The sequence below is a fragment of the Oncorhynchus mykiss genome, chromosome 12, assembly GCF_013265735.2.
Source record: "Oncorhynchus mykiss isolate Arlee chromosome 12, USDA_OmykA_1.1, whole genome shotgun sequence".
In the NCBI taxonomy this organism is placed as follows: Eukaryota; Metazoa; Chordata; class Actinopteri; order Salmoniformes; family Salmonidae; genus Oncorhynchus; species Oncorhynchus mykiss.
The window spans coordinates 79,726,701-79,750,421 of record NC_048576.1 but is presented as its reverse complement, the minus strand read 5'-3'; the positions used below and the strand labels follow the sequence as shown (position 1 = coordinate 79,750,421).

Here is a 23,721-nt window from a genome sequence, read left to right as displayed (position 1 = left end):
ATAGTACAATATGTCAAATTCACCATACTGACAGCTATTTTACCATAGTACAATATGTCAAATTCACCAAACTGACAGCTATTTTACCATAGTACAATATGTCAAATTCACCATACTGACAACTATTTTACCATAGTACAATATGTCAAATTCACCAAACTGACAGCTATTTTACCATAGTACAATATGTCAAATTCACCATACTGACAGCTATTTTACCATAGTACAATATGTCAAATTCACCAAACTGACAGCTATTTTACCATAGTACAATATGTCAAATTCACCATACTGACAGCTATTTTACCATAGTACAATATGTCAAATTCACCAAACTGACAGCTATTTTACCATAGTACAATATGTAAAATTCACCATACTGACAGCTATTTTACAATAGTACAATATGTCAAATTCACCAAACTGACAGCTATTTTACCATAGTACAATATGTCAAATTCACCATACTGACAGCTATTTTACCATAGTACAATATGTAAAATTCACCATACTGACAGCTATTTTACCATAGTACAATATGTCAAATTCACCAAACTGACAGCTATTTTACCATAGTACAATATGTCAAATTCACCAAACTGACAGCTATTTTACCATAGTGCAATATGTCAAATTCACCAAGCTGACAGCTATTTTACCATAGTACAATATGTAAAATTCACCATACTGACAGCTATTTTACCATAGTACAATATGTCAAATTCACCAAACTGACAGCTATTTTACCATAGTACAATATGTCAAATTCACCAAACTGACAGCTATTTTACCATAGTACAATATGTAAAATTCACCATACTGACAGCTATTTTACCATAGTACAATATGTCAAATTCACCAAACTGACAGCTATTTTACCATAGTACAATATGTCAAATTCACCAAACTGACAGCTATTTTACCATAGTACAATATGTCAAATTCACCATACTGACAGCTATTTTACCATAGTACAATATGTCAAATTCACCATACTGACAACTATTTTACCATAGTACAATATGTCAAATTCACCATACTGACAGCTATTTTACCATAGTACAATATGTCAAATTCACCATACTGACAACTATTTTACCATAGTACAATATGTCAAATTCACCATACTGACAGCTATTTTACCATAGTACAATATGTCAAATTCACCATACTGACAACTATTTTACCATAGTACAATATGTCAAATTCACCATACTGACAGCTATTTTACCATAGTACAATATGTCAAATTCACCATACTGACAGCTATTTTACCATAGTACAATATGTCAAATTCACCATACTGACAGCTATTTTACCATAGTACAATATGTCAAATTCACCATACTGACAACTATTTTACCATAGTACAATATGTCAAATTCACCATACTGACAGCTATTTTACCATAGTACAATATGTCAAATTCACCATACTGACAGCTATTTTACAATAGTACAATATGTCAAATTCACCATACTGACAGCTATTTTACCATAGTACAATATGTCAAATTCACCATACTGACAGCTATTTTACAATAGTACAATATGTCAAATTCACCATACTGACAGCTATTTTACCATAGTACAATATGTCAAATTCACCATACTGACAACTATTTTACCATAGTACAATATGTCAAATTCACCATACTGACAGCTATTTTACCATAGTACAATATGTCAAATTCACCATACTGACAGCTATTTTACAATAGTACAATATGTCAAATTCACCATACTGACAACTATTTTACCATAGTACAATATGTCAAATTCACCATACTGACAGCTATTTTACCATAGTACAATATGTCAAATTCACCAAACTGACAGCTATTTTACCATAGTACAATATGTCAAATTCACCATACTGACAGCTATTTTACCATAGTACAATATGTCAAATTCAACATACTGACAACTATTTTACCATAGTACAATATGTCAAATTCACCATACTGACAGCTATTTTACCATAGTACAATATGTCAAATTCACCATACTGACAGCTATTTTACCATAGTACAATATGTCAAATTCACCATACTGACAACTATTTTACCATAGTACAATATGTCAAATTCACCATACTGACAGCTATTTTACCATAGTACAATATGTCAAATTCACCATACTGACAACTATTTTACCATAGTACAATATGTCAAATTCACCATACTGACAGCTATTTTACCATAGTACAATATGTCAAATTCACCATACTGACAGCTATTTTACCATAGTACAATATGTCAAATTCACCATACTGACAACTATTTTACCATAGTACAATATGTCAAATTCACCATACTGACAGCTATTTTACCATAGTACAATATGTCAAATTCACCATACTGACAGCTATTTTACAATAGTACAATATGTCAAATTCACCATACTGACAGCTATTTTACCATAGTACAATATGTCAAATTCACCATACTGACAACTATTTTACCATAGTACAATATGTCAAATTCACCATACTGACAGCTATTTTACCATAGTACAATATGTCAAATTCACCATACTGACAGCTATTTTACCATAGTAGAAATTCAACATACTATGCAGCTATTCCTCCACAGTAAAATATGTGTAATTCAGCATATTACATCACCATTTTTCCATGTAGTTAAAACAACTTGAATTCAACCATGTTGTTATTTTTTAATAATTGGATATGTCAAATACTGAATATTACACAGCTACTTTCCGTAGTTAAATATATACAATTCTACATATAACAGCTAGTTTTTGTCACGGTTAAATATGTTGAGTTCAGCATATTCAGCAGCCTACACTTTGGACCAATAGGACAGAGCAAACACTATAGCGATGTGAGCCCACCAGGTAGTTTGACATGTGGTTTAAATTAAGTGAAAGTATACATAATATATTTCATATATAAAGTATGCCATAACCTGGGATTAACCCTTTCTGTGGTTGAGGATCAGAGAGGAGGATTTAGCAGAAGTCTCCCTCTCTCTAACTCCTGATAATACCAGCGGGAGAAAATGTGACTTCAGTCCAGCCTTTCTTCCTTTCCTCCCTCTCTTCCTCTCCACCTCTCACATGAAAACACTTGCTGGGAGAGGTCAGCTGGGGGTCAAGGCGGCCCCCCTAAGGGATTCAAGTCACCCATAAAAAACATTGTTAACAACTCCATTTTCCTAACCGTAGAAGCACTGAAGCACTATGGATAATGGGTGGAGAAATCAGCTGTGATTTACAGGTACAGATATAGCAAGGCCATGTGTATAACTGTTGCATTCCTCTGTGATGAAATCATGTTTGATTTGAAGACGTGTGTGACTCCGTCGTCATGGCTGACTCTTATTGGCAGCTACACAGATACACTGTGTTCACAGAGTAAGGAGAGACTTTGCAGGAGGTTCCACTCCCCTGCTCAGAACCCTGCCGTGTCGCTGCCTCTCATTCCCCCACGCCACTCACTTCTCCTCTCGCCATTTTATATTTCATTTCATCTGTCCACCCGCTGTGAAGAAAGCCAAGTGACGTGGCCATGGAGAGATGAGAGGCAGCCCTGCTTTCCTTCACGGCTCCCTCCCTCCCTCTCGCTCACTATCTTTCTTCCTCTCCCTTTCCCTCCCTTTCTTTTCCCCACTCTCTCTTTCTCTCTCTACCCCTCTCTCTCTCCATCTCACCCTGCCAGTGAGGAGAGAGGGATCAGATCAGTGGGCTGTAAACAGAGTGGCTGGCTAATCCCTTGGGCCGCTGGTGTAGGGGAGCACTCCCCACCGCTGTGCCCCCCACCGCCACTGCTGCTCCTCGCTGCGCTCCCCTGCTTTAATGACCCAGCCTGTTTGCTTTGGGTGCCACAGAAGGGCGCGGGTGTCTTTGATTAGGACACCCTGCAGAAACACAGATTGGGGAGCAGATCAGCACTCACTGGGCTCCCACTCCTCAGTGCTTTACTCTGGCCGTCTCGGAAAACTTATAGACTTTAAAAGAGTCATGAGGAAAAGAGAATGAAATGTTTGGATTCTGTGTGAATTCCCGGCGGAGGGTTGGCAGTGTGTGTTTAATGAGGGATTGCCTCTCCTCTCTCTCCTCATCTCTTCAGTCAGTCAGTCCTCCTCTACTCCAGGGAGGTGCTGTTGTCCAGACTCAGACCTCTGGGGCCTGCTGTGTGACTCCCATGTTCAAACGACACTCACATGAAAGCGGGTGACTTGAGGATAGAAAGAGGCAGTCAAACTTTCTCCAAATCCTCAGAGAGAGAGAGAGAATGGGACTGTAGAAAGGGTCTGCCAGCAACTTCTGTTTAAAAAAAGCGGAGCTCGTTATCTAGCAAGCGCCATTCAAATAGTCCAAGGTTGGGTTTGGATTTCATGAGTTATCATTCTTTTTATTCAGATAACAAATTAAGGCAGTGTCGTTAGGACTGCACTCAATTCCAGATTTTTCAAAGTCTGTGTCAGCTGCATGAGGACTATCCAAAGTGGATTCTGGGAGCTTGTGATAACACAGACACAGACACATGGGCTATACATATGCAGACACATATATAGTTCAAGCACATGGAAGAGCATGCACACTCACTCAGACAATCTCAGAGAGATTTTGCGATTCGCAAGAGATTCTAGAGATTCTATATGACCCAGTTAAAGGGGATGTCTGTGTTATCTATATGAATAGCAGACCGGGGGGGGGGGGGGGGGGGGATGGAGGAGGGGCTCTACTCTACCTCTCTCTCACCCCCTGCTATTTCAGGTGACTGAAGAAGGGATTTGTTTACAGCTTCTTTAGAGAAGAGGAGACAAACAATGGAGGATTAGGTGGGAGGGGGGGGTGCATTAAAGGAAAGCATTATAATTCTTGTGAGCGATGACTCGGTATCCCCCCCCCCCCCCCCCCCCACTTAATCGGATGTAATCTACCTGCTTGGCGGCGTTCCAATCAGATAGTTTCAATTATGTGCTTGTAATGCCACTGAGAGGAGGGGAAATGTGCTGAGCACAGCACTTTGAAAGTGATTTGCAAACAACGGCGAGGGAGTCTGTTTGAGGAATGAATGAACAGGAAGCAGGGTGGGTGACTCGCCGCCTGAGATGACAGCTACGCTTGGCAGGGACAGTAGCGGCAGGCGGCGGGTGACGCCTGGGGTTGCATCAGCCTCCCTCCCTCGCCATAACTGTGACAGCAGCTGCCAGTTCGGTAAAGTGCCACTGAACGGGGTCTCCTATGGCAAGATTATTCAACTGGGGGGTCCCGTGGAAATATATATTTTTTAATTAAGTGGATTCCCCCCCCCCCCCCCCCCCCCATGTTTTTATGAATATCGCTAACAACAGTAGAATAAACACATTTTGTATTATATACATACTCTAGAACAGATGAGAATAACATATTTCTAATGATGTCAACATTATTCTTCAACTTCTTCAAATATTGAGCAAATTACACTCATTGGAGTATCTGACATAGGCTCTGAAACAGCACCTGTGAATAGGCTACCAGTGTGGCAAGTGCCGCTGGCTGCTGGAAAGCTTTCTTGACTTGGACATTCATTTTTACCAACACATGGCTAATCTTTGTTTAACCAGATAAACAGCTGCTCTTAGTGAAAATGAGTTTGGAGTTACCTTTCTAACTGATAGACTATGTTAGAGTTATTGATTTGATTTATTAGGATCCCCATTAGCCGACGTTAACAGCGACAGCCAGTCTTACTGGGGTAACATATCAAAAAGACATTACAAACAAAAGACTTTACAAGTTACATACATTTAAAAACATGAACATGTAGTGTGTGTGTAAAAACATGAACATGTAGTGTGTGTGTAAAAACATGAACATGTAGTGTGTGTGTAAAAACATGAACATGTGTGTGTGTGTTTAAAAACATGAACATGTAGTGTGTGTGTAAAAACATGAACATGTAGTGTGTGTTTAAAAACATGAACATGTAGTGTGTGTTTAAAAACATGAACATGTAGTGTGTGTGTAAAAACATGAACATGTGGTGTGTGTGTAAAAACATGAACATGTGGTGTGTGTTTAAAAACATGAACATGTAGTGTGTGTGTAAAAACATGAACATGTAGTGTGTGTGTAAAAACATGAACATGTGGTGTGTGTTTAAAAACATGAACATGTAGTGTGTGTTTAAAAACATGAACATGTAGTGTGTGTGTAAAAACATGAACATGTGGTGTGTGTGTAAAAACATGAACATGTAGTGTGTGTGTAAAAACATGAACATGTAGTGTGTGTGTAAAAACATGAACATGTAGTGTGTGTTTAAAAACATGAACATGTAGTGTGTATGTAAAAACATGAACATGTAGTGTGTGTGTAAAAACATGAACATGTGTGTGTGTGTGTGTGTGTGTGTGTGTGTGTGTGTGTGTGTGTGTGTGTGTGTGTGTGTGTGTGTGTGCGTGTGCATCTATCAGTTACACATACAGTACATGTCAGTACATACACACAACAAGTTTACACACAAGAGTTTACACTTCCTCTTACAATTATAATGTGAGGAGGTCAAAATACCAAATGTATTCATTTTAAAATGTTGATCACTTTTCCTTTCCATTAACATTCACTGGATGATAAGACAAGATGTCTTTGCTAACGTGTGATGGGTAATGCCGGTTGCCTGGGAGGGAATCCCTGGGCAAGAAAAGGTTGAAGACCCCTGTCATATGGTAATGCACATGTCATTATTTTACACTGTAACCATCTCACCTTCTCCCAACCAGCCTGGATCCAGATGATCCCTCAGGAGAAGCAATGGAGAGACAAGGGCACTAAACTCACTGGCAGAAACACAAAGATCCACAGATGGAGTCTGGGTTAAATAGCTGTAGGTGTATGAGTGCCAGTCGTATTTACCTCTAGTCAGTATGGAAGAAGTGTGTGAACTAAAAGTGAATCTGAAGGTTTGCTAACACACAGCTAGAGGACCCCATGATAAGAAGCCAGTAGCCAAGCTGGAGGACAGGACAGTGAGTCAGTCGTTGTGCAGTCTGGTAGCATACGGTAAAGGTTGATAGAGTCATGTGTGACCGATGAAACAGATTGACCCGCGGTCCCCAGTGCCTTGTCACCCTCCACAGTAGTCTGGCATCTGTCTGCCGTGTGTCACCCTGGTACCCAACATGGCTACTCAGGCTATTAACCTCTAGCACAGGAGGACATGGCACACTGATGACCCCTTCCTCCCTTTTCACTTTGTCACCCGCCACTCCACCCCTCCACTACTCTACCAGTCTGATACTGGAGCTAGCTAGCCCAGCTCACCCTCCACTACCCTACCAGTCTGATACTGGAGCTAGCTAGCCCAGCTCACCCCTCCACTACTCTACCAGTCTGATACTGGAACTAACTAGGCCAGCTCACCCTTCCACTACTCTACCAGTCTGATACTGGAGCTAGCTAGCCCAGCTCACCCTTTCACTACTCTACCAGTCTGATACTGGAGCTAGCTAGCCCAGCTCACCCCTCCACTACTCTACCAGTCTGATACTGGAACTAACTAGGCCAGCTCACCCTTCCACTACTCTACCAGTCTGATAATGTAGCTAGCTAGCCCAACTCACCCTTCCACTACTCTACCAGTCTGATACTGGAGCTAGCTAGCCCAGCTCACCCCTACACTACTCTACCAGCCTGATACTGGAACTAGCTAGCCCAGCTCACCCCTACACTACTCTACCAGTCTGATACTGGAGCTAGCTAGCCCAGCTCATCCCTACACTACTCTACCAGTCTGATACTGGAACTAGCTAGCCCAGCTCACCCCTACACTACTCTACCAGTCTGATACTGGAGCTAGCTAGCCCAGCTCACCCCTACACTACTCTACCAGTCTGATACTGGAACTAGCTAGCCCAGCTCACCCCTCCACTACTCTACCAGTCTGATACTGGAGCTAGCCCAGCTCACCCCTACACTACTCTACCAGTCTGATACTGGAGCTAGCCCAGCTCACCCCTCCACTGCTCTACCAGTCTGATACTGGAACTAGCTAGCCCAGCTCACCCCTACACTGGCTCCTGTGCCCTTCTCCACATGATAACCTCTGAACATGACTAAACATCACTGAACGTCACTGAACACAAGGCTTTCAGACCTTCCGTCACCAATGTGCCCTACCTGGTTAGCTGGAGGGGAGACTAAGTGGGACCTTGAATCAAACAACTGTCAGTGTTAACAATGTATGTCACCATCTCCGAATGGGCCATAAAAGCAAATAAATGAGGGCCATTACAGTGGAGATTGTGATTATGATAATGAGAATAATAAAGGCGATCATCATTACGATCATGATGATAATGATAATACTGTGATGATGAATTATAATGAATAAATCCCTAGCCCATTTCCTAAATGGTGGGATATGTATCACCCAGGGGCCTGCAGCCACCCGACGGCCTTGGAGCAGGGAGCAGGTTGTTAGATGGTGGAGAGAGGAGTGTGTGTGTGTGTGTGTGTGTGTGTGTGTGTGTGTGTGTGTGTGTGTGTGTGTGTGTGTGTGTGTGTGTGTGTACGTGTGTGTGTGCGTGTGTGTGTGTGTGTGTGTGTACGTGTGTGTGTGTGTGTGTGTGTGTGTGTGTGTACGTGTGTGTGTGCGTGTGTGTGTGTGTGTGTGTGTGTGTGTGTGTGTGTACTCGGGGGGAGTCTGTGTATGTGACTCCAGCGAGCCCGTGTAATATGGAGTGTTTGCCATTGCTCAAGGAGCACATCCCTGGGGACCTTGGAGTTTACATATCATATTCAAACAGCTTTTGTCCTCCCTCTCAATCTAACCAGGCCTCGCTCCCTATTTCACTCCTCTCTCTTTTTCTTTCTCTCTCTTTTTCCCCCCACCTCTCATAGTTTTTTCATTTATTTCATAATGCCAGAAGTGTCTACAAGAGGTCTTGGTTTTAATTTTGGTAAACACATTTAAATGATGGATTTTGTTGTTATGCAGACAGAGTTGGTCCGTAATGGTCCTTCCACGGAGAGGGTAAATGGTTCTGATGACCAGTGAAGGTTTTTTACAGAAAACAAATCTTGTGAAACCCTCTCCATCTAAAACTGGGTCGGTTTGAGTAAACAAGCCAGCAGCCATGTTGAAATTCATCACTCTTGTCTGAGAACGAACTAAGTGGGATTTGTCATAGACATCAGACATGTCATTTATATCACAATGTCAGCACTGCATTCGCATAATGATGGAGTCGACAACGTAGGAGCTCTGGGCCTCTGTGCAAACAACACCAATAATGTGTCTCAAGGTTAGATGTGTCAGAAGCGCTAGGATCTATATCCATGCCTTTCTGTCAAACCCCTCAATCTTTCTTTCTTGTGGCTCCAGAAGCTAAGTGCAAGAGATTAATAAGTGGATTTGTAATGCATGACCTCAGGTTTTAAACCATAATTCATCAGCTGTTTAGCGTTTTCTGCTTCTCTCCAGATTGAAAAATAGCAGACGCTAAGTAAGTTAGTTAGCCTGTCCCCTTCTGTCTCTCTTCTCCCTCACCATGTGACCCGAAGGTACAGTAGTAGGAACTAATGAGCTGCTTGTGTCTTTCTGCTGTTGTTTCCCTCTGGCAGACAGATGACGTGACGCAATCAGAGGTCTCCCTGCAGCTCCAGCTGCAGCTCTCGGACTCCTCGGAGAAGCAGCAGCCCAAGAGGTTACATGTCTCCAACATCCCCTTCCGCTTCCGCGACCCCGACCTGCGGCAAATGTTTGGGGTGAGCTCCCTTCCCTCTCCCTGAACTCACTGGGGGAAACCATTCTTTACCCACCCACACATATCATGGTACCTGCCTGGAGTGTGTATTGTCGCTCTCTCTCTCTCTCTCTCTCTCTCTAGAAAGTCCAGACACACATTAATCCTGATCCCGGAACAGGTCTACTCTCTTTTCCCTGAAAGTGTAACCTCTCTGTCTCGCATTTCACACCAGTCCTTAAAATTAACACAACAAAAAAAGTATATAATTATAATGGATCCGAATCGGGATCATTGCCAAAAATCTAATTTGAATGTTGCACGCTAATTTAGGTCATTATAAGCTACAGGCGTTAATTTTCATCATTATGGAGGACTTCAAACTGATGATATTAATTACAGGAGAGCCCTGGCTACGGCGTAATAAATTACTGGACAACATGGCTGCTGTCTCTCTCTCTCTCTCTCCTTCCTGTGCTGTCTGATTGTTGGGTTTATTGTTTCCAGCTCTGGAGCAGGTCCTGTGGAATCCAAATTGCCTCAGTAATTAGCTCGGAGGCTTTGTGTGCCCGGCCGACGTGTGTGTGCAGCTTATGGATATGTGATGCAAATTTAACAGTGGCCCTCCCGGCAGCCCTCCCCTCCCTAACTTTCCGGCCAGTCGGTGGCTGGGTCCTGGGATTGATGTTTGTGGGCTGAGCTGGTTGCTGGTTGGGAGAGGAGATATCCTGTCTGTGCTGTATTAACATGCCGGCTCAGCTCAGGCTCCACCCCTGGATATGGCCTGCACAATGACCCTGTGTCTGTGTGTATGTGATCAGTGGTGTGCAGCCCCATCCCTCTGGCTCTAACGGCTGCCCTGCCGCCAGGGGCTCAATACACCATTACCGTTACACACGAGCAGAGCCCGCAGACATACAGACAGGCAGAGGAGAGCGAAAGGAAAGGCAGCGGTGAGATGGTGCATGTGTCAATGGTGGAGCAGTGGAACCCAGCGCTGCTGCCAAGCCCCCAGGACCTCCATCTGCTCTCACAAGTTGTGAAGAGCCCCTCTCTCCAGCTCTCTAGTGACGTGCACACTTAGCAGGGACCCTCCATCAGCCACCAGCAGGGAGCTAAAACAGAGACTAGCTAGCACCTGCTAACAGAGACTCTAGCTAGCCCCTAAACAAGGAGGGAGGGTTTGAGAGTTACCCTACCCCACCGTAGGGGTTAAGGGTGCGGAGGATGACCCTCTGAGTCACTAACGAGGCGCAGAATGAAGCCTCATTAAGGCGACTGATGCAGACCTTAATCAGTGATTAGAAAAGTGTGATATTTGAGAGAGCGGGTGATTAGAGGAGTGAAAGGAAAACACTCCAAGCTAGCGCTAGCTCGGGTAGCGCGGCGCACCATGCTGTGCTGCTTGAGGGCGTCCTCCTCATTCTGCTCCTGGGTTCTTCAACAGTACTCCTCCTCGGCTGCTTGACGAGGGCTCTGTGAACAAACATCTCTGGGCAATCAGACCTCTGGCCCCCACGCTTTCACACTGATCCCCAGTCTATCTCACCAGCCACTACTCTGCTACTCTCAGACAGTAGCAGCACTCTACACTACTACACCATGCTGTATTATGCTAATGATAGCTAGCCTCCTCACAGCATTCAGGTGTTTTAGCGTAGCAGAAGCAGGGATACATACAGTGCCCTATCCGTGGTTGGTAGCTCTGCATTCCAGTTGATCATAGTGTAGAAATGCATTTGCATCTCAGATAGGAAGTGGAGCGAATGAGCGAGGCCTCATAAAAAAAAAGTGTTCTCGAGGTAGGAATATTAAATAGCGCCTATGATTTTTCCCCAACGGACGCTTTTTCTCATTTCCTTATTGATATGTTGATAGTTTACTATGGCTGATCTGGGGGTGAGGAAGGAAGGAGGTGTCGTCAGTCCCCCAGCTCTGTCTCTGTCTCCTGAGACCCGTCCAATTGATGCCATTGTTTATTGGCTTTGGTGCTGATGCAGCTGTTTGCGCTGGGCTGGGGCGGAGAGGGCTGTAGGGAGGGAGGAGAGTGTGGGAGCGGCTGAGATCCCCAGTGCCATGTGGGAATCCACTAAGATGACTTCCCCAGAAACTAATTAATCGACGCCACAAGCCCATTACTCTTGGTTAAAACAATTAGCATCTGCACATTGCATGGGGAAGCATTGTCATCTCATGCGAAGAGGGGCATCACACTGGGATGTAAAATGCCCCTGTGTGTGATGGAGCCGGGTACAGTGAAGCGCTACAATTGGAATCAATGGAGCTGAGCACCATACGAGGCAGATGTGGAGAGGGGAACTATGTAGAATTGAAATCCCAGATGAACAAGATGTACTTGAGTTTGTGGCCTGGGCTGGGCCGCCCCTGGCGTTGTCTGTTGGGAAGGTCATAAATAACTCCAACTTTTTTTCTCAGGCGTTGTGGGGGTCAGCACTTGACCCTGGGGGATGATGGATGTCATATGTGTTTTACCAGCCCATAAACCCAGCTCCTCCACCAGACCCACTCCCCTCATCACGCTCATCACTCTCCTATGGCCGGAGCAGGCAGATAATAGCCGGTTCTTCCTAACCCCTATTAGTGGCTCAGTCAAACGATCCATCCATTCCCATTGAGCGCCAACCACATGGAAGGCCTATTTCTTCCCTGTTGTGCCCAAATGAAGGCGATGCGGACCGCTTGACAGGGTAATTACTTTTATTGAAATAATACGGCCATTGTAGACAGCAATTAAAAGTGGCTCTCACTCCACTCATTAGGGGGAACTTACGATTGGCTTTCATTCCTCTGTTTTCTAATGATCCAAAGTCGAGCCTGTTAAATCAAAGGGCTTGAGCACGTTAACCCCTTGGGACCATCCCTTGAGTCCTGTTCACTGAGAAAACAACACACACTCACACCAACAAAGAGTGAGAAAAGGAGAGGAGGAGAAAGAGAGAAAATGGCAGGTACCTGTGTAGATAGAGAGACAGCTCAGCCACCTGTTTGTTGGGCAGGCAGAAGCCTGCTGGTCTGTCTGTCTTTATGTTAAAGCCTAGTTAACTCTCTCTCTCTCTATCGGGTATCTCTCTCTCTATCGGTTATCCCTCTGTCTCTATCAGTTATCTCTCTCTATCGGTTCAGGGATTTGAGAAAATGAGTTTTCCTCAGGAGCTGCTTCACATCACAACACAACCTTATAAACAACCACCTTGCCATATGTTGATGTAGCTTTTCTCTGTGTAAAATATCTCCTGTTACTCTAACTGTACTGTTTTTACAATGTTTGTTTTAACCGTTTTTTACATCATTGATTTCATGACGTAGAAATAACACAGATAAAACAGAAACTTTATTTTGCATTAAAAAAAGATAATTTGATAAGATCACAATATATATTTGAAATCGCTGCATAACAATTGTAACATTTTGCCATGGCAACAATAACCGTTTTCTTACTCTTTTCATAACTTAATCTCTCCTCTCTTGTCTCCTTTCTCGCCACAGCAATTTGGAAAGATTCTAGATGTGGAGATTATCTTTAATGAGCGAGGATCCAAGGTAAGTGAACTAGAACCCCAGCTGCTTCATTACCATGTACTTCTTCTGTTTAGTAATGATGGCATTAGTGCTGTGTGTACATTGGCTCAGACTACTGCTCTCTAAGCCTGGTCCTGGAGAACTGCGTTCAGACATGAACTCCTCTCTCTGCTGCCTCCTTGGTTGTTGTTCTAGCTTTGTACTCCAGTTGGGGAATCATTACCCCTGTCAATCAATCAATCAATCGGTGATTGAGCTGTTTAAAAATGCACTTAATCCAGTACTGTAGCTCTCTGGACCAGGAATACAGACCTCTAGTTTAGAGACTAATAGTCAACCCAGATCAAATATCAAGTGCTATAGCAAATATAGAACCATCACCCCCAAAACTGACTCAGTGTCTATACATGTACAGTAGCTCTATACCATGTCCTATAAAACATCCTCTGGTGTAAACAGCACAGTGCTGGTCATCCACTGTTTATGTAATCGTCTGTGCCAAGCTCCAGAGCATTCCATTCATAAATTAGACAGCCTCCTCTAGCTGGGTGTTCAACCATGAATGGGATCGATTCCCACTCTTACCTGGTAGTTTGGGGTCTGTATAAGGTATGCAGCCAGCCTCCATCTAGGAACCTATACTCTGCTCCAACTCAGCCCCCACAGCCAGTCAAGATTGAGCACCGGATAAAGCTGCCTCCTCTGCTGTAACAAGCATTTATTGTTTGTGCCCTACAAAGCCATTACCCATGATGCCTCTCTCCTGCACCCTGCGCGCTATATAATGAACCTAGCAGGCCATTAATAAACAATCTATTTTCCATGAAGCTTTGGCAATTTGCATTCAATATGTTTGTCTCCTTTGAAAAATGGTGGCTCCACTCTCCCTCCGTGTAAGCTAATTATTTGTGCATGATAAAAAAAGATAGAGGGGCCAACCATAGTCGGGCAAAATGTCCAAAGGATTAATTTTGCCCTCAATTCCTTTTGAATTTATTTCTTTATCTCCCTCTCCCCAAGGACAGCTACCGTGTTATTTATGCCAGGAATAGGAGCTCGGAGATCCTGTGTATGCATACAAGATCACAATGCTCTCCATCTCTCACATGTATTATATATCTTCAAGCAATTATCAGCCTGGCTGTGGCTCCCTCTCCCTCCCATCCCTCTATATGTATATATAGAAACCAAAGGACTGGGACTTGTTGGGCCAGCATATCTGAAGGCTGGTGATGGATCTCAGGCCCAGTCTCCCAGTCCCCATAACTCAAGCTGGTGACAAAGCCCTCAGGGGAGGGGGCACGTGGGGGTGGAAGATGGGGTTTGGGGAGGAGGGTATTTTGGTGTGAGTTTAAAGGCGACATCCCCATTGTAAAGCCACCTCCTTCTTCCACCTCCTTAGAGGTAGCATGTGATTTATTAATGTGCATATGTTGTTGGTGATATGTATAGCTACCTTTATTACCAACCAATACCATGATAGTATGGTAAATGCCCCATCACATTTTAGACACAATGATGAATACTAATATAATGATATGTCTATGAAAAAGAGACAACACATGGCTTAATTTAATTTCTACAGTGCATTCTTTGGCTATTGTAATGGATTAGAAATGGTTGATGATGGAATTAAACTAAATTGCTTGAAGAATTTATGAATATTCCTTCCATGCTCAACTTCATCTCATTCCAATGGGGGTTGGGGGTTGTTTTTCATAAGGCTCCTGTTGAAGTCTTCACAATAATGATTAGACTATAATGTTACGTAACAGAGTGTAATGCCTGCGATGCTCAGAGACATTCTCCAGAGGTGGTTTGTGGTGTTTAATTGGGTAAAACAGGCAGGTTTGTTAGTGTGTGTGAGGCTGTCATCCTTATCTCTCCTTGGATCTCTCTTTGCTGTTCCTGACGTCTCACTAACAACCACACAATTAATAACACCGCTTATATACATCTCTACTTCCTGCTGCTCACATTGTCCTCTCCTTCTTCTCTCCCTCTCCTTCTCTCCTTCTCTCCTTCCTCCTCTCTAATCCCCCTCCTACCCTATCTTTTACCCACCCTGTCTACCTTCTTGTCCCTGTCTACCTTCCTTTCCCTGTCTACCTTCTTGTCCCTGTCTACCTTCCTGTCCCTGTCTACCTTCCTGTCCCTGTCTTTCCTGTCCCTGTCTACCTTCCTGTCCCTGTCTACCTTCCTGTCCCTGTCTACCTTCCTGTACCTGTCTACCTTCTTGTCCCTGTCTACCTTCCTGTCCCTGTCTTCCTTCCTGTCCCTGTCTACCTTCCTGTCCCTGTCTTCCTTCCTGTCCCTGTCTACCTTCCTGTCCCTGTCTACCTTCTTGTCCCTGTCTACCTTCCTGTCCCTGTCTACCTTCCTGTCCTTGTCTACCTTCCTGTCCCTGTCTGCCTTCCTGTCCCTGTCTGTCTTACTGGCCTGGTGACACACGTGGCTCTCTCTTAGGGCTTTGGGTTTGTAACTTTTGAAACGAGCACAGATGCCGACCGTGCGCGGGAGAAACTAAACGGTACAATCGTAGAGGGACGCAAAATAGAGGTGCTTTTCCTTATTTCCTGCTTCTTCTTCTGCCTCCTGCCTGCTGACCTCTCCCATGCCTCTGCTCTCACCTTTGTCCCACAAGAGACCTGCACATAAGCATGTGCCCGATGTGTGTGTGTGTGTGTGTGTGTGTGTGTATGTGCGTGCATGCATAATGCATAATGGTATGTGTCGGAAGCACTCAGTGGAACTAGGAATCCATACATGTCAAGATGGACGTGCAAGTTGTTCATCATTATGACTGGAGAGGGAATGCATGCTCTCATCATCCCATAAGGACCTCACTGTCACGTCTGGATAAAGAAGACCTGTCTCCTACCTACCAACACACCCTGTTGACATGTGGTCTTGACCATTTTTTTCTTCTTTTTTTTTTCTTCATTTGGTCTTGTTTACTGTAAATGAAGGCCCCTATTCAGTCATTGCCATCAGGTCAATATAGAGGAAATCTAACGGGTCTGTCTTTTTGTTTTTCTTTTGAATCCATTTGTTTATCCAACCAATTACCTGTGTTGCTTTTGGCTTTTTCTCTTTCATATCCGTAGGTAATTGGTGCATGCTTTCCCACTTGCTACAGTAATTGAATCATCTCAAAAGAAAATGTAAATGAGGAATAAATTCATGTAAAGGTGATTCAAGGCCATTGTCTCCTCTGGCTATTTTAACCTCTCCAGTCTTGTGAACCTCTATGGTAATTTGCATAATTCTGACACATTTTACTGAATTTGTGTGGTATTTCTCTGCCAGTCGTTTGGTCTGCCTTTTGGAAGGGTATGTTATAACTGTGGCACCATTTTGTTTTGGGGGGGTAACAGGTGAATAATGCAACAGCAAGAGTGATGACAAACAAAAAAGTTGCCAACCCGTACACAAATGGTAAGATCTGCCTCTTGTCTAATCTACAACTTTGTTCAGATACTGTACATGAATGACAATATTTACTAGTTTGGGCTTCTCTCCCTCTCTCTCTCTCCCTTCATAGGCTGGAAGCTGAACCCTGTGGTGGGAGCTGTCTATGGTCCTGAACTGTATGCTGGTAGGAGATCCTTCTCTACTACACTCCTCTAGTCTAGCACCACTCTAACTCTACTACACTCCTCTAGTCTAGCACCACACAAACTACACTACACTCCTCTAGTCTAGCACCACACTAACTACACTACATTCCTCTAGTCTAGCACCAATCTAACTCTACTACACTCCTCTAGTCTAGCACCACTCTAACTCTACTACACTCCTCTAGTCTAGCACCACACTAACTACACTACACTCCTCTAGTCTAGCACCACTCTAACTCTACTACACTCCTCTAGTCTAGCACCACTCTAACTCTACTACACTCCTCTAGTCTAGCACCACACTAACTACACTACACTCCTCTAGTCTAGCACCAATCTAACTCTACTACACCCCTCTAGTCTAGCACCACTCTAACTCTACTACACTCCTCTAGTCTAGCAGCACTCTAACTCTACTACACTCCTCTAGTCTAGCACCAATCTAACTCTACAACACTTCTCTAGTCTAGCACCAATCTAACTCTACTACACTCTAGCAGTGTTTCTATCAGACAGACCCAATTCACATCTACCCACTGGTTTTATTAGAATCTGGCTCAGTCTCAACCTGCTTCTAACACACAATTCTCTGTAGATCAAAGTGGATCTGGAATACAATTGTGGGCCAGATAAGAAGTGGATGATCCAAGCCTCACAGAGAGAGTGGAGGCAGCCTGAGCAATTGTTTGTGGGGTGTGCACTGTAAAGCCGGAAAAAATATTTTAAGACCAAGCCGCCCCAGCAAACTGTTATCAGATTGGGGAGGCTGCTGCCGTGGATGGATTTGCCAAGTGCGCCAGATTGACTTTTACAGAGCTAACCGAATAAGGGAGATTGAGTGAGCGATATTGTTGGCACCTTCCCTGTCGAAGGCTGGTATTCCTCATGGTCAGGGTAATGGAGGCTTGAGACAAGCTCAGTGGGGTTTTCCCTATCTCTCTCCCTCTACATGCCACATTTATTGCTGTATGTTATATGAACCCTTTGCATTTTAATGAGGGGGAAATGGTACTATTTCATTTGGAAGAAGTGCTGAGCACATCGCGCCACTTTAACGGCTTTCCTTTCTGCTCATTAGACTAAAATCTGTTCATTCCCCGGACAGCTTTACGGCGAACCTCTAAATAACTGTCCATGACAGAAAGCAGTCATCTATCATTTTTATTTCATCTCCAGACCCCCTCACCCTCCTCCTCAACCCCCTCACCCTCCTCCCACCGCTCCCCCGGTTCCAACGCCATCTTCCCTTGACAATTACACCCCCCCCCCCCACACACACACACATCATCCCTTTCCCAATACACACACACAAACACACTCCTCATGAATTCCTCAGATGCATCTGCAATCATGCAGATCACATACAAATTAATACAAGATATGTTTATATATATTCACAACACTCACATTTCTATACAGACATATTCTGACCTATGCAGCACGTATAAACACACACACAAAACGCACACACACACACACACACACACAAACACACACACACACACACACACACACACACACACACACACACACGGATACACACATACACACACACAAACACACACACAAACACACACACACACACACACACACACACACACGGATACACACATACACACACACACACACAAACACACACACACACACACACACACACACACACACACACACACGGATACACACATACACACACACACACACACACACACACACACACAAACACACACACACGGATACACACATACACGGATACACACACATACAAGCACACTAGCCCAAATCATGTAATAAATCAGAGGGAATGTGGACCACCATTCCAGGCAGGGGGAAGCGGGGGGCGATGGTGATTTATTGGCTGCTAATTTTTCAAGACGTCTTGACATAGCACTGAAGTTTGCCAAGCCTAAACGACAACATATGCTTGCCAGCTGGGGAGATGGGAAACATAAATAAGAGATACATTTCTGTAACAAAAAACCTAACTAGGAGCCAACAGGTCAGCCTTTAAAAAACAGCTGACCATGTTTTTGATCATTTTGTTATGACCCCGAATGAAGAAACACATTTTAGTGGTTCCATCCATGGAGTTATTCTTGAATAATCATGACTATATTTAATATACTTTGGGTGGGAGTGAAATGGGATGTAAAGGTGATTAATCACTGTTTATCAGTCCTCATTTCTGTGCGGGAGATCAGTGAAATTGGGAGCCATAAATCGTGGCGTGGTGACAGCGCACTCCGTCTCCATTCGTCCTGGCGCTACAGGTTTATTGTCCTCAAAACCCATTCAGGAGAATGACGGATGAGAGCTTCACGCAGTCTCCCCGCTCTTAACCTCTGGCAGGGTACACTGGCTCCTCCTACTGATGGGAGGCTGCATGGCGGTGACTGGGGTAGTGGCGGCGCCAGCCCTGTGGTGTGTACTGCCGGGCCCGTGTCCTCGGCTGCCTCCTGCCTCCTCTCCCCTGCAACCCAAACCTTCCCTGGAGCCCTCAGTAAGGGGGCTGTGGAGGGGTCCTGTGAACAGCAGGCGCATTAGGTTCCCACTCAAATGGACTGGGGGTGGGGGGATGTTAGGGCAGAGACAGATAGCATTGTCTAGTATGGGGGATATTTTCGTAGAGAGACATTTTCAGGGAGAAATGTATATTACTATGAAAATATGAATATTATGTAATATCTCAACCCATGAATGATGGTTGCATGTATTTCAATGGTGTATTTCCTAGTCTATAGCATGGTGTGTCAATTTCAGGACCATGGACAGCTACCAAGCAGCTCTGCCTGCCTACACGAATCGGGAATCCATTTCAAATGAGCATTGTACGAGTCAGAGAGACCCTTCTGCTCTCTCTGCTACTAATTCCTAAGGGGATAGAAGGAGATGAGTAGAGCTCTTGATGTTTTCACTTCCAAAGGTGAAGTTTGGTGTGGACAGTCTGAAAGCCACCAGCTGAGTAAATGACAGAATAGAAAGGCTAATTGTCATCTTAATATATCTGGACAGATCCTCTCATTGTTGAGGGGATAATTAAGCTCCTGTGGCTTGATTAGATTAAGCTATTTTGGGTCCCCAGTGCTTAGATTAAGTGCTCATTCCACAGATTTATTTGAGCAGGACGCATTAAAGAGATGAACATTGTGAAAAATGTGGTGTTTTTTTACAAGGCTGGTTTTGACCCCATCATTTGCACAGAGCAGGATTAGGAGAGGTTAGGTCCGACTGGCTGGCTTGCTGTGTAAAGGTATTGAGCTCCCCTCAACTTGACACATTTGACATATGAGGTGCGGTGTGACCCTGTCGCCCTCCAGCACATTACTCCGGTTTTCCCCCAGCCATCCATCCTCTCTCTCAGAAAGGTGTTTGACTTTGGTGGCTAGACCAGGTTTGTGCTCCCATACGCCGCTGTAGCTGTTGTTGCTTTTCATGGGTTTACCAAAGTGTGACAACAGCTTTTGATTTATGGGTTATTATTGAAGCAGTGTAGCCTATCGCCAACTCATTATGAGTTTACATTCACATATATCATAGCACGCAGATTGAATACAACACCCCCCCATACCTAAAATAAGGAAATAGAAGATTTGGAGCCCCAAAAATGCTAGAGATTTGTACAAGGGAGAAAAAAAACACCCCTGAAAATATGAAAGAGGATTGTTTTTGCCCTTTAGCTGCTGAGCCTATATGTCAGACTCCCAAAAAGAGACTCATTTAAATGTCAAGGTCAGCATTATAAATCACCAAAGCAAAAGGGCCACCTTGTGATTCTTACCAGTCTATTGCTGCTGCGTCGGCAGCAAACAAAGTGCCCCGGCTGCTCGGGAGGAAATAGGGGCGTTTCCCGCCCAAATGAGATGCAGGCGTTGAATATGTGTGGAGCCCCTAATGGAGGGAGATGTTAGTGGCGTCAGACATTAGACCTGGCTGTTCGTGTTTTTAAAAGCACCACTAATTTGTCTCCCTGTCAGCAGGGTTGCTGGTGTGTACCGTTCATTAGGAAGCTTCCCAATCCCATCCACCTGCAGAGTTAACACTACATTACACTACATACAGCCAGCCGTAATGGTCATTGTCCTCCAGGCGAAATTCTATACCAGTGCATAGGAGTGCTTCTAAACGAGGTATCATATAACTGCATTGCACTAGGTGTGATTCCACTGTGTGTTATGAATGTGTTGTATGTCTGATCTCCTGCTCCTCCCTATATACCCCCCACCCTCCTCCTTTTCCTACACATTTAAACCCCCGCCTCACTGCAGACTCACTGCAGACTGGAGGCCTGTGATGAATTCACCCAAAACATGTCACGGTAATGAATGAATCAGTCCAGGGGAGATGAGGAGGATGAAGAATAATAGACGTGATGGGGTAGCAGTGTTGTGATGGAGAGGAGGAGGAGAGGGGGAGACTAGGGTGAGAGCAGGAGGAGCCTTTAACGCAGGACCAGGTTAATAGAGAGAGAGAGAGAGAGAGAGAGAGATATGTGTTTGTATGCAGCGCTGCAGTTTGTAATCAGACAGTGACTGGGCTGATTGAAGGTTAAGGAGAGATCTGGGGATCTCCCAGCCCAGAGGCTTGTCCTCTAATCTGTAACCATGGAACTTATATTGCTGACCCTGGCACCTCCCCCAACACCCCCACCCATCACCATTTTCTGTTAAGCGCTGCTGGAGTACAAGCGTGGGGCTGTGATAGGCTGGGAGGAGTCACAGATGAGGTGTGGGATTTGGTCAGCCGGATCTGCTCCGTGCTCCCCCAGGACCTGCACATCCAGCTCACCTCCCGCCTGTATCTGTCTGGACTACAGCACCACACAACACTGCCCCTTACCTACCTACAACAACCTTCCCCCTCAGCTAGCATACTGTTGCCTCAACCAGGTGGAAGCCACGGTGTGGAACTGGTGGGATTGCATCCATTACCAGGCTGTGTTTCAAGGCTAGCCCTGGGTGGCGAGGGAGGCGGTGGCAGGCGGCGTCAGGAAGGATGCGTACAGCAAATGTGGATCCTTGCTGAGTACAGCACAAAGCAGTGGGTTGGGGAAGGGGAGAGTGCTCGATGAGGCACACCCAGAAAAGATTACATCTAATGTTTCCTTGTCTTTCCCTAATGTATTCTGTCATAGGAGAAACAACTGCCACATGTTTTTATATAATGTGTTCGTTCTGTCAGTAAGGTAAGTAATGCCAACATTCTATCTCTCTAAAGTCCTCCTTCCTATGTGTTTCTCCACAGTAACAGGTTTCCCTTACCCGGCCACAGGGGCTACGGTGGCCTATAGGGGTGCCCACTTGCGAGGCCGGGGGCGGGCTGTGTACAACACCTTCCGCACAGCACCTCCACCACCACCTATTCCAGCCTATGGAGCGTGAGTATCTGTGGACCTGTAGTACAAGTCAACAATCAACCATTAGAACAGTTTTACTCTCAAATGTTTGGTTGCTGCATTTGCAAACAATTGTGTTATTTCATTTGTGTGCATGAGTGCAGCATGTGTATGTCTATCTGTCTGTCTGTCTGTCTGTGTGTGTGTGTGTGTGTGTGCGTGTGTGTGTGTGTGTGTGTGTACATGTATGATGTGTGTTCCAAAGGATGAATATCAAAGCCATAGGGAGCTATAGAAAGCAGAGATAGCATGTTACTGGGCAGGTCTCACTGGACCGTGATGATCTCCTGGTTGATGTGAAGCATTCAGCCTCACACTCCTCTCTTATATCTGCACACTGCCTGCCTGGCTGTCTGCCTGCCTGGGTGTCTGGGTGGCAATGGGAGTGTAGGGGAGAGGAGAGGTTCAGCTAACCGTAGGCCTAGCTTGGCTGCCTGGCTATCTGTGATTAGATCAGGGCCTGTCTGTGGCGATGAGTGATGAGTAGAGGGGAAGAGAGGAGAGAGGGGAGGGGAGGGCTCCAGTGATGAAGACGGGTCCTAGGACTCTGGGTCCCCTACACCTCCCACCCACTCTTGGGTTCTACGTTCCCATCCTCTCCTCTCCACTCCTGTCCCTAACTCCTTGCTTCTCCTTTATTCTCCCCACCTCCTCTCCCCACCTCCTCTCCTCTCCCCACCTCCTCTCCCCACCTCCTCTCCTCTCCCCACCTCCTCTCCTGACTTCCCAGGGATTTATGTTAGCATCATGTGACCGTGCTCCTTCCCTGCTGAGCTCCCTCTTTTCATCCCTCCTTACATTTCTCTTCCTCCTTTACCCCCCCCCCCCCCCCCCCTCCTCCTCCACCGTAGCCTCCTGACAACACTGCAGTGACTGGAAATACTTTTTTTTTTTTTTTACCAGAGCAGAACATTTCATGGGAATTGTAAATGGCTGCATTTCCACCCCTTAATATGTCATTCATTATTTGTGGTGCGCAGCAGCCGGTAAGAGCTGACCCTGTGGATGTGCAGAGCCACTTCCATCACTCTCGTTTTCCGCCATGCAGATGTCTGCTTGACTTGCTCTCATTGGAAATAGGCTAGGTTCTAAACATCAGTGTGCTGATCCAATCTGTCTGCATATAAAACCACACAGAACCCAGGTGAACTAAGGCCTTTCCACCACTGCTCTCTCATTTCACAGAGTGGTGTACCAGGATGGCTTCTACGGAGCAGAAATCTATGTAAGTACCGTTGTCTCTTTCTCTCTCTGCGTGCTCAGATGAAACAGAAGTAAAGCAGACAAAAGCAGCCAGCCCTGGAGACTAAAACACCATCTCTGCAGCCCCCAGCGTTCCCCCTGCCTCTCTGCCAAGCCCGCGTCGATTAGGCATCTCTCTGCCGTGCCAAGAAACCCGACAACAAAATTTAAAACCCCCTCAGCACCTCCCTCCTCTCCCTCTCTCTCCTATGATGTCAGACTTTGGCAAACAG

General features: G+C 44.9%; 1 protein-coding gene across 7 annotated transcripts in view; it reads left to right on the top strand.

Annotated features, from left to right (window-relative positions):
* The window catches only part of LOC110538551 (RNA binding protein fox-1 homolog 3), a 412,667-nt gene that overhangs the window by 362,224 nt on the left and 26,722 nt on the right, over positions 1-23,721 (top strand). For 6 of the 7 annotated variants that reach the window (XM_036938643.1, XM_036938639.1, XM_036938638.1 and 3 more), the window contains 7 exons: positions 9,576-9,719; positions 13,205-13,258; positions 15,704-15,796; positions 16,615-16,675; positions 16,782-16,835; positions 22,096-22,228; positions 23,432-23,471. In XM_036938643.1, the coding sequence (XP_036794538.1) occupies positions 9,576-9,719; positions 13,205-13,258; positions 15,704-15,796; positions 16,615-16,675; positions 16,782-16,835; positions 22,096-22,228; positions 23,432-23,471 (579 nt within the window). The remainder of the gene's footprint in view (positions 1-9,575; positions 9,720-13,204; positions 13,259-15,703; positions 15,797-16,614; positions 16,676-16,781; positions 16,836-22,095; positions 22,229-23,431; positions 23,472-23,721) is intronic. The other variant, XM_036938644.1, reaches the window with a different exon arrangement.